Genomic DNA, 11042 nt, shown 5'->3' on the forward strand with positions numbered 1-11042 from the left:
CATGTTTAGAAAGCCCTCTACTCCATGATTACATAGCTTTCCAACTTTTCTTCTATTACTCTTGGATTTTTGATGTTTATATTTAGATTTTTGATTCATCTGAAATTTGCCTATATACTAAGTGACATAGCAATCCCACAATTTTTTTCCAGTTGTTCCAACTTTCTAGTTGTTTCCAAATTATTTATTAAATTGTTGTTTTCCCACTGATGACCAATGTCACCTTCATCACATATAAAATCCCTGTAAGTATTTGGGATTACTTTTGAATTCTTCTGTTCTCTTAGTCTGTTCATTCTTTTTTTTTTTTTTGAGACAGAGCCTCAAGCTGTCCCCCTGGGCAGAGTGCCGTGGCATTACAGCTCACAGCAACCTCCAAGTCCTGGGCTCAAGCAAGTCTCCTGCCTCTGCCTCCCAAGTAGCTGGGACTACAGGCGCCCGCCACAACGCCCGGCTATTTTTTGGTTGCAGCCGTCATTGTTGTTTGGCGGATCCGGGCTGGGGATTCGAACCCACCACCTTAGGTGTACGTGGCTGGCGCCTTAGCCGGTTGAGCTACAGGCGCCGAGCCAGTCTGTTCATTCTTATGTCAGGTTCAAACTATGTTAATTCTTTTATTCTTATATTTTTATACATAGTATTGCTCAATATTTTCTTTTTCCTACCACTGTGTTTTGCTTGCCTTGCATGAACCTAAGCACAAAACTAGGCTTCTTCTCCTTGATTTCCCCTTTGTGTTAGTTATCTACTGCTACATAACAAATTACCACAGACTTAGCGACTTAAGAGGACACACACTTATTACCTCACGGTTTCTGTAGGTCAGAAATCCAGGAATGGTTCTGCTGGGTCCTCTGAAGGCTCTAGTTTAAGGTGACCAGATTTTAATATTGGTAAAGCAGGACACCATGGGGGGGCAGGGCCTGACAACAATTCAAACTTTGATAAGCAGTTCTTGATAATCAGTTCTCAACAATTATTTGTTATCATTAAAGTTTAACATTATAAAATTAACAAAAATAATATAAAACTCATATCCTGGTGAAATAGCCACATGGCAGCCGAAAACTGTATATTCCCTTCCCGTTCTCCTGCCATTCCCTCCTAGCTTGTCGTGTATTCTTTCCAAAAATTGGGACTTTTTAAAAACGCTGTGGGACGCAGGACAAATTGTTAAAAATCACGACTGTCCTGCCAAAAGCAGGACATCTGGTCACCTTACTCTAGTTGATGCCAGGGCTGGGTTTTCATCTGAGGGTCGGCCAGGGAAGGGTCCACTCTCAAGGGCAGTGTTCACTTCCTTATAGGCTGTCAGCTGGAGGCCACCCTCAGCTCATGACTGCAGGGTCCTCTCACAGCAGCTCACAACACAGCCCTGGCTTCTTCAAATTGGGCAGGGGAGAGGGGCCCTCCAGCAAGCCAGACGCTGCAATCCCCTGCACCACAACCACAGGAGCATGTGCGATGTCCATGTATCACCTTGGCTATACTCACTGGGGAGGAGCAAGTCTCAGGCCCTTCCCATGCTGAAGGAGATAATCCCAAAGGCGAGAATGCTGGGAGCTGGGGATTGAGGCAGAGACCCTGCAGCCATTGTACCATCTGTCTACTGTACTAGGGGGTCATGTGTAGAGCAGACATCCTTGAAATTCTCTGGAGAAATTGTGTGTGAAATTCTGCATCCCAGACCTGTGCGACAAACAATTTAGAACTTGGATATTAGAGAACACTATTTCTATGAAGTCCTGCTTACTCCTCCAGGGGCAATTTCTCACCATGGAGCAGAAACCTGGTATTGGCACCAGCTTGTTCAGCACCATCTGCCCGCTTCGCTTCCTTCCATCTGCGTGCTCGTCCATCCTCAGCTGCCCTCTGCTCCCTCCCTGTGGCCTCACCTTCTGCATCCCTGAAGGGCTGTGAAGGTATCTGCTCTGGAGAGGAGTCAGGACCTGGCTATTGGGCTTCACAGTTACTGGGCTCCTGCATGTACTTTGTGGTGTGCTCAGGCTCCTGCCCCCGATTTCCTCATATTAACCACCACAATTAGAAGATTTAATGGCATCTTCCACCCTCCCAAAGGCTCAGGAGAGCTCCTGCACACTGCCCGGCTAACCCCAGGGCCGACCTAGGATCCCCATCTGTAAGTCTCCCTACAGAGCCCCATCTGTGCAGCCTCTCCAAAAGCCAAAGTGACTTAGCTAATGATCATTTTTCACATTTTGTACCCCAGAAAATATCTGTGTTTGTCTCCTTGCCATGCGGAGTGAAGGAAAAATAAGGCCAGCACTATTCATGCATAGTTGGCACTCTCAGCGTAGCAGGAGAGACAGGAAATAAGCCAACACCTTCCACACAATTATTTACTTGTGCTTATGATGGGAACCACCATGCACTGGGAGCCCTGGGACCTCCAGAGGCAATGGGCGGAGGTGGCCTAGGGAATTTTCCTGTAGAAGTGACAGTTAAGCTAAATCTTAGGGGATAAATAGGAGTTGGCAGAGCAGAGTTTGCCTTTGAGGTTGGATCATTGCAAGGCTTGGTCACTATGAGTACATCTGGTCCCTTGATGAACCTTGCAGGGAAAATCACAGGGCTCCCCACTCCTTCTCAGCCCAGTGTGTTTACGGGAGTTTCCAGTGGACAGCCAACCACCAGCTCTGTGTTTTCATAAGGAAGCAGCTGCTTAGACACCACATAAAAGCCAGGATTTGCTGCTGCTGAGCAAGGTGGTAACCTACTATGGATGGCCTACATAGTTTGATGACCAAGTTCAGGTCATCTGTGCTCCCCACACCCTTTTCTCTGCTTAATCTCAGGCCATTTAGTGGAGGCGTTTGTGCTGAGTAGGAGTGTATACCTCAGATCAGAGATGTGTCCCCTTGAATGTTTCAGTTGCTACCAACAAGAAGTAATAAGCCAACTGGGTTGGACAACAAAAGGCATTTGTTGGTGAACATAATTGGAAAGCCCTGATGCATGGTGTAGGTTGAGGTCCAGGCATGGTCTGAGCATGGTCCTGGCTCCATTCTTCTGTAATTCTTTCTCTGGCACTTTCGTGTGTTGATTTTACCTCTGGGATTGATCAGACAGTTAGCTGGACATTTTGGTGTGTTTGCCTTTGGCTCAAGCCAGTTAGGGGTAGCCAGCAGAGTGCCTTGGGGTGATGCAAAGGCTTACCCCAGTGTGGGGCAATGGGAGCCTTGCCTGCACTACTACAAGAGTGAATGCAGGGAAGGAGTTCTTAGGGGTGCTGACTGGTGGCCCCTGGGGGATGGGGGCTGCTCAAACAGGAATCTGAGTTTTCCTGCAATGTCTGCAGGAGAGAGGCTGGCAGAGGATGCTGCCACCGTAGTGTGGGAGAGGGGCTCAGCCAGAAGCCAAAGTTGAGCAAGCCCAAGGGGCCAGTTTCTGGTGGGCTAGGAGCTCCTGCTGATAGCCATCCCTGAACTTGGGAGGTGCTCATCTCACAAGGACATGGTCCAAGGGGGAGGCCTCCCAGCAGAAAAAGGTGCCTCACGGCCGGAGGGCTGTCCTAGGTCAGCCAGGGAGGGTTCCCCATCTCCTCCCAAGGGAACCCTGGGAAGGTCACATGAGAGAAAAAGCCAGACCACCACCATGGTGGGGTGAAACCTGGTCTTTTTCTGTCACCCTTGCACCAGGCCATGCTGGAGGAGCTAGAGAAATTGGAGGAGGAGGAGGAGGAGAAGGGTCTGCAGCAGCTCCAGGCAGGCCCAAGAGGAGAGATGGCTTAAGGGTCAGTTGGTCGTGGGTTGGGCGTTTTGGTTCAGGTGACTGGACTCAAATTTCTGAAAAAGGCTCTCTTCCAGTAGGAGAATCCAGGACAAGAGTGAATCTGCCTGAGGTATGGCCAGGGCCAGAGAGGGTCCTGAGGGCCAGGTGTGAAGAATCAGGGGAGCTTCTTTTTTTTTTTCTTGAGACAGAGTTTCCCTTTATCGCCCTCAGTAGAGTGCTGTAGCATCACAGCTGACGGCAACCTCCAGCTCTTGGGCTCAGGCGATTCTCCTGCCTCAGCGGCCTGAGCGCCCAAGTAGCTGGGACTACAGGCACCTGCCACAACACTCGGCTATTTTTTGTTGTAGTTTGGCTGGGGTTGAGTTTGAACCCGCAACCCTCGGTATATGGGGCTGGTGCCCTACCCACTGAGCCACAGGCGCCACCCAGGGGAGCTTCTTGTTTGGCCTATTCGGTTTACCTTCAGGCCAGCAGGAAGGAGCTGGGCAATGCCGCCCTGTGGTGAAGCATGCTGGCAGGGCTGGTGCCTGTGGAGCACTGCATGGACAGGTGAGTATGGACAGGTGAATAGCTGACAAGTGTGCATAGGACAGATAAGTGTGGACAGGTGATTGTGGGAGAGGTAGAACAAGTGAGTGTGGACAGGTGATTAGGGACAAGTAGTTGAATGTGGACAAGTAAGCATAGGACAGGGAAGACAGGTGAATGTGGATATGTGGGGACAGTTGAGTGAATAGGTGAGTGGGGGATGAGGGAGCATGGGGCAGGGAAGCCGACAGGTGAGTGTGGAATAGGTGATTAGGACATAGTGTGGACAGGTGACTTTGGACAGTGAGTAGACAGTGTCTCCTTCAAGGCATGAGCTCCCTGTCCTCTTTCCTGGTATTCAGACCCTCTAGGGCAGCGGTTCTCAACCCGTGGCCCACGGGAACTGTATTAAGGGGCTGTGGCATTAAAAAGGTTGAGAACCACTGCTTTAGGGAAAGAGAGACTAAGTTTCTGCCACCACCCTAGCAGAATGGGGCAATAGAAAAATAAGAAAAATTCTCTGATTAGGATATCACCCAGGAGACCCCCAGGAATGGTGGGAATAATTTAGGATGCCCCTGCCTTTTCCCACTAGGGCATCTGGGTGAAGCTGGTGCCCTTAACCAAGAAAAGGGAATGGACTTGATTCATTGGGGTCACCTGGGCCCACCTGGCTACCCTCTCAGGCCCTTGAGTCAGAGAGACCCCAGAAAGCGGGTGTGCTTGCTGGAGCCAGGTGTAGTATAGACACATGGACGTGACCCCCCAGCTCAAAGAATGTTGCGGGTGCAGTGGGTGCCCTGGCCATGGCCAGGGTGGGCGACACCAGGGTCTGAGTGGAGGGTGAGTCGGTGTGGAGCGATGAAGGTGGTCCTGGGTGGCCTGCCACGGAACGTGTGGGTGTGTCAAGACCCACTGTGTGTCCAGACCCACTGTGTGTCCCCCTTCGGCCAGAGTGGAGGCGGGGAGAGTCGGCAGCGGGCCGGGGGAGGGGCTGAGAAGAGGGCGGGGTAAGGGGGCCGGAGAAGGTCGGTCGGTGGGGAGATGCGGGGCAGACTCCCGCGCGGGAGGTCCACTCTGGGTGCAGCCAGCGAGCGCGCAGCGCGGGGGCGGGCGCGGGCGCGGAGGGCGGCGCCGCTGCAGTGCGGGGACCCGCTCGCCCGCCGTCCCCGCGTCCCCGCGTCCTCGCGCAACCGCCTTCTGGCCTCGGGCGCCGCGCATCCAGGTATGCGGGGCTGGGGTGGGGTCGGCGCCGGGCCCCCCGGCCCTGTCTGGAGCTCGGTCTTGGCGGGGCCTGGGAGGCCTGTCGGGAACGCAGGCGACGGGAGGTGCCCGGCCCCCTCGCAGCGAGGCGTCCAAGGTGGAATCAGCCCGCGACCCCTCTGGCCGAGGCAACGTCCCGGCCCGCGCTCAGCAAACCCCGGCGCCCCCATCACGGCCCGAGAATGCTCCTCCGCGTGCAGGGCCGGGCGGAGCGGGCCGAGGGAGCAGGGTCTGGGGCGGGGGCGGCCGCCCGGGGCCTGGGCATTGTGACTTAACCCGGTTCGCTGCGCTGAGAACGCGCCGCCGCAGCCTGCATTGTTCCCGTTCCATACTCCAGGAGGTTTCCGCTCTTCTCCTTTTTTTCTTTCTTTTCCTGTGAAACCACCAGCCCTTAACCGCAGCACACCCCTCCCCTCCCCTCCTCTTCCCCTCTCCTTCCCCTTCCCTTCCTTTCCCCTCCTCTCCCCCTTCCCTTTCCTTTCCCTCTCCCCTCCCCCTTCCCCTCCCTCCCCTCAGCGCCTGTGGAGGACACCTCCGGCAGGCCGCGGGTCGTGACAACATTGACGGTTCACACAAGTGTCCTTAAAGGGGGGGACGGACAAAAGTGAGGCTTCGTAAGGCCAGGGCCTGACACCGAGGGGCACCGCCTTCTCCCACCTGCCAAGCCACACACACCGCTGTCTGAGCCTTCCTGTCCCTGCCGGGACCTGCTTAGAGGTAAGGCTTTGGGGGTTGTTTGTAACAACTCACCTAGCCCAACATAAGGGAAGATCTTTGACAAATGCAACATAAATTACTTCTGTGTTGCTAAACCCCATAGAAGTAATTGGGTTTTAGCACAAGGATAAACCTTATTCTACATCACGTGCATATTTTTGAAGCATAAGGAGCAGCCCCAGTGTCCCCCACCACATCCTGAGGCCCCTGTGATTTGGGTTTTCCTCAACAGGACGGAAGACACCCTCACCATGGCCTCTCCACCCAGTGCCCCCTGTGAGGAGGAAGACAGCGTGAAGATGTGTGAGCTGTATGTTCAGAAGCACAACATCCAGCAGGTCCTCAAAGACTGTGTGGTGCACCTGTGTGTCTGCAAGCCGGACAACCCCATGAAGTTCCTCCGGGAGCATTTTGAGAGGCTGGAGAAGGTCAGTGGCTTTCCCCACCTATGTCCCTTTGCAGGTATACCGCAGAAACTTCCCTCTTGTCCTGCTGTCCTCATGAAGGCTGGATGCTGAGGGAATGCTGTCCTGCAGACCTTTCCAGAAGCATGGGGAGAGAGGCCAACTGGGGCTGCTCCTGCCTTGTTGGGTCTCTTACAGCTCATCTCCTGGCATCGTCTTCCAAGTAACAGAATTCCCCCTTCTCTTACCAGAGGGTTCAGGGCCTTCAGAGCTCTTGTGGAAGGCATTCTCGCGGTTTCTAGGTCCAGCTGACTATGGGATTCTCTGACAGCTTCCAACTCAGAGGATAGAGGTGGGGACCAGGTTGATTGTAGATGTTATTAGCACTTGGAGTAAAAGAAAATAGCTCCAATCTCTAGGGCAGTGTGGGACTTTTGAGGTCAGATTTCATGCAGATCCAAGTCACTGAGACTTTGCAGCCATTGGTAGAGGAAAATGCCCTTGAACTTGTGTGGTTGGTAGGGTATGGGGAAGCACAGGCTTACCTGACTCAGCTCTTAAGGAGAGACCCCTATAACTCATTCCTCCGTGAGCATTGCCTCTCACTTCTCTCTAGTCTCCTGAATGTATGTCCTTTGGGAGAAGGGTGTGATCGAGAAGCAGGTGGTAGGGACATGAACCCCACCCCCCACCTTGCATCTCACCCCCTCTAGGGCTAGTCCTCCAGTATTCATTCTGGCTCCCTATCCTAAATTCTTTCTAGGTACCACCTAAGATTTCTCTTGGTCCTTTTATCACAACATAACTGTCCCTTGACTTAATCTTTCATGAAGACCAAGTGTGGATGTGGGACCAAATCAGGCCATGGTCTACTTTTAAGCACCTGTGAGCCAGGAAGTGCCTGTCCAGTGGGGTAATGCTTTTGACAGGGGTCTTTCAAGATCACATAGCTCTAACCCACAGAATGTACTTATTTCTTCCCTTTAAAACAATCCATTAAAAAACACTTTAAAGTAATGTGTGCCTTTAAGAAAATTTGAAAAGTTCAGAGGTGCAAAGAAGAAATAAAAATCCCTTGTAGTCCTATCTACCTACTTCCTCCTCAGATGCTGTGTTTTTAAAAACATAGTTTTAGCCACATTATAAATGCAGTTTTATATTTTGTATTTTTCATTTATTATATAATTTTCATAGATCTTATTTAAGTGATTATACAATCTTCTGTTGAGAAGATTTACTAAAGTTTTTTCAACCTTTCCCTGGACTGGACAGTTGAGTTGTATCCATTTTTTTTAGTATTGAAATTATGCCATACTAACATATTTGTCCATAGATTTTTTTTCTGTGTGTAGTATTGTTTGTTTAGGATTGCCTTTAAAAAATGGAATTACTTGGTCAAAGTAATCTTGCTGGTATCATCAAAATGCTCCCCAGAATGGCAGCATTGGGAATGCGATTGTTAGTTTACCCACCCTAGGCAGCTTTGGCTATTTTAATTTAAGAGTTTTTTTTTTTTTTTCTTTCTGCAATTGATAGGTGAAAATGGTCGTGTGAGCTCAGTCCATCTTTCTTTGGTTTCTCAAGGAGTTACTGTTTAGGACAAAGGTCAGTGAGGGAGTTCTTGTCCCAAGTGCTAAGGAGAGAACTGGGAGTGGGGAGCATCAGTCCCCTGCAGGTCAAAGTGGGAGCCTTAGGCAGGTGCTGACACATCCTTCCCCAGCTCAAACCATAACTTCATTAGAACTAGAGTTACTTATCAGTTTGTTCACTAGTGACCTCCCAGCCAGGTAATCAGTCTCCTAGGATGTGAGGTATGGATATGGATGGAGGCTGGGGGCCTAGTGGGAGGCCTGAGGCAGGGTCCAAGCCAGAAGCCAATGGAGGCAGCTGAGTGAGGACAGTGTTGCTGCTCTCATCAGAGGACATTTGGCAATGGCTGGAGGTATTTTTTGTTGTTACATTGGTGGTAGGTTTTGTCATCTGGTTGTCACCTAGTACGTAGAGGTTGGGATGCTGCTAAACTTCCTATAAGGTATAAAACAGCCCTACAACGAGGAGTTATCTGGCCCTAAGTCTCAATAGGGCTGAGGTAGAGAAACATGGTGGTGGGGTTAGGGTTGCTAGAGCCTGGGTGGGGAAGACTTAGTGATGCAAAGGTTTGAGGGGGATTGCTGGTCAGGGGTGATGCTTGTTTCTGGGAGACAAGGAGGACCCAGGAGGAGGCAGCTTGTAGGGGGCAGATGAGTATGACTCTGGGCTCTGTGGACCCCACATAGAGACCTCTGGAAGGAAGCTGGGGACCCCAGTGGGGAGGTGCCCAAGCCAGAGGAGAGGAGTGGGGAGACCAACAAGGAGGCTGTGGGGGGCATCAAGGCCTGAGATGGGAGTACTTCCTGAATCTTGGTATCCCTGGGGATCCTGGAACCAATCCCTATGGATGCTGAGGAGGGATGGTTGTACCACAGACTGGGTGGCTTAACCAACACAAATCTATTCTCTGACCCTTCTGGAGGCTGGAAACCTGAGATCAAGATGTTGGCAGGGGGCTACTCTGAGGGCTGGAGGGAGGATGTCCCCCAGCTCCTGATGGCTTGTCAGCAATGTGAGTGTTCCTTGGCTTACAGATACATCCTTCATCCTCATGGGGCATCCCTCTGCCTCTGTGTCCAAGTTTCCCCTTGTATAGGGATGCCAGCCATACTGGATGAGGGTCTACCCTAATGACCTCATAGTAACTTCATTACCCCTGTAAAGACTGTGCCTCCAAATAAGGCCACATTCTAAGGTCCTGAGGTTAGGAATCCAATGTGTGAATTTGGGGGTGGGGGGCATTGTTTTGCTCAGGCTGCCTCTGATAGCAAACCACTGCTAACTGAAGTAGCAGGTTGTGCGATATCATATGTGATACAATTCCATTTTTGTTGAAACTAATGCCAACAATAATGTGTCTATATGCAAAGAAAGATTCTGAGGGGTGTACACCAAGATCCTGACAGAGTGGTATTTCAGGGCGGGATTGCAGGTTATTTTGTTTCTTTGTTCTGTAATAGCTGATAGATGCAAGGCTTTGATGTGATGAATTCTTTGAGATTGTATGTATGTTTTTTTTTTTTTTGAGACAGAGTCTCACTATGTTGCCCTCATTAGAGTGCTGGGATATCACAGCTCACAGCAACCTCAAACTCTTTGGGCTTCAGCGATTCTCTTGCCTCAGCCTTCTAAGTAGCTGGGACTACACAGTGCCCGGCTATTTTCTTGTTGCACTTGTCATTGTTTAGCTGGCTCAGGCTGGGCTCAAACCTGCCAGCCCTGGTGTATGTGACCAGCTCCTTAACCACAGAGCTACAGGTGCGGAGCCTATATGCATGCTTTTATGTGTGAGTACGTTTTTAGGGGGGAGAGGGTCCCTTAAGTTATAGTTATTCTCATGTGGATCTGAGATTCCAAAATACGGAGCACCTAAAGGAACACGAGAATTCCATGGAGCTCACTTCCTGCCACCACCTTTTGAGCTGCTGTGGAATGTCTGTCACAGCACCAGAAGTGCCCTTCTGGGGAGGGCTGTAACCTCAGTGGAGGAGGCTGTATCTGAGGCCTCCCTCTCTTCTGAGACCAGTGAGGGCAGAAGTCTGAGGGAGGGGTTCTCACGTGTGTCACATCTGTGCAGCCTCTGTATAGCACACGGAAGGGTGAGGCCACCTCCTGCACAGACCCATGGGACAGCCCAGCTCTCTGAGTGCTGCCCCATCTGAGTGAATACTTCATCTCTGGCCATTTAGAAGGACAAGTTATTCTATGGTAGAGACTTAAGCAGGTAAAATAATCTGCTGGCCAAATACAGCTCTGGAGCCTCCCCACCAAGATGGGATCTCTCAGAGGATTGTGTAAAGTGATAATATCATTTTAATAATGAATTTTTACTGCTGTAGACAAAGATCCTCCCAATAAAAAATATATGCATCACTCTTTACCTCTATGCCAGTCCTACATTTTCTGGGGACTTTTCTTGACTGCCTACGGCACATGCATGTGTAAATTATGTGGATCATTTTAGCATATTTGTATTTTTTGTTTGCTGTTTCTTCTTGGATATGGTAAAATACACATAACATCAAATGTATCATTTTAACTATTTCTAAATAGTTAATAGTTCACTGGCATTAAGTACATTCATATTGTTGTGTATCCTTTTTAGCAATTTTTAGGGGATGTTATGGCCATGAGCTGTTCAATCATGTGGATGTGTGTATAATTTTTACCTTCTTTCCATTGTTCATGTGTGATGACTATCTGGGTTTTTTCCCTGAAAAAACACTTTGATGTTAACAAACTGATTTAAAAGAAGAGGCTCGGCGCCTGTGGCTCAAGCGGCTAAGG

The 11042-nt window shown here is 50.3% G+C and overlaps 1 protein-coding gene across 1 annotated transcript in view; it reads left to right on the forward strand.

Annotated features, from left to right (window-relative positions):
• Window positions 1-5408: 5408 nt before the first annotated feature.
• Window positions 5409-11042, forward strand: part of PRKAR1B (protein kinase cAMP-dependent type I regulatory subunit beta) — a 151564-nt gene continuing 145930 nt past the window's right edge. The window contains exons 1-2 of the mRNA XM_003795462.2: window positions 5409-5506; window positions 6494-6689. Coding sequence (XP_003795510.1) covers window positions 6513-6689 — 177 coding nt within the window. The 5' untranslated portion in view covers window positions 5409-5506; window positions 6494-6512. The remainder of the gene's footprint in view (window positions 5507-6493; window positions 6690-11042) is intronic.

This window comes from Otolemur garnettii, unplaced genomic scaffold (assembly GCF_000181295.1).
Source record: "Otolemur garnettii isolate 467f Iridium unplaced genomic scaffold, OtoGar3 scaffold00092, whole genome shotgun sequence".
Classification (NCBI taxonomy): domain Eukaryota; kingdom Metazoa; phylum Chordata; class Mammalia; order Primates; family Galagidae; genus Otolemur; species Otolemur garnettii.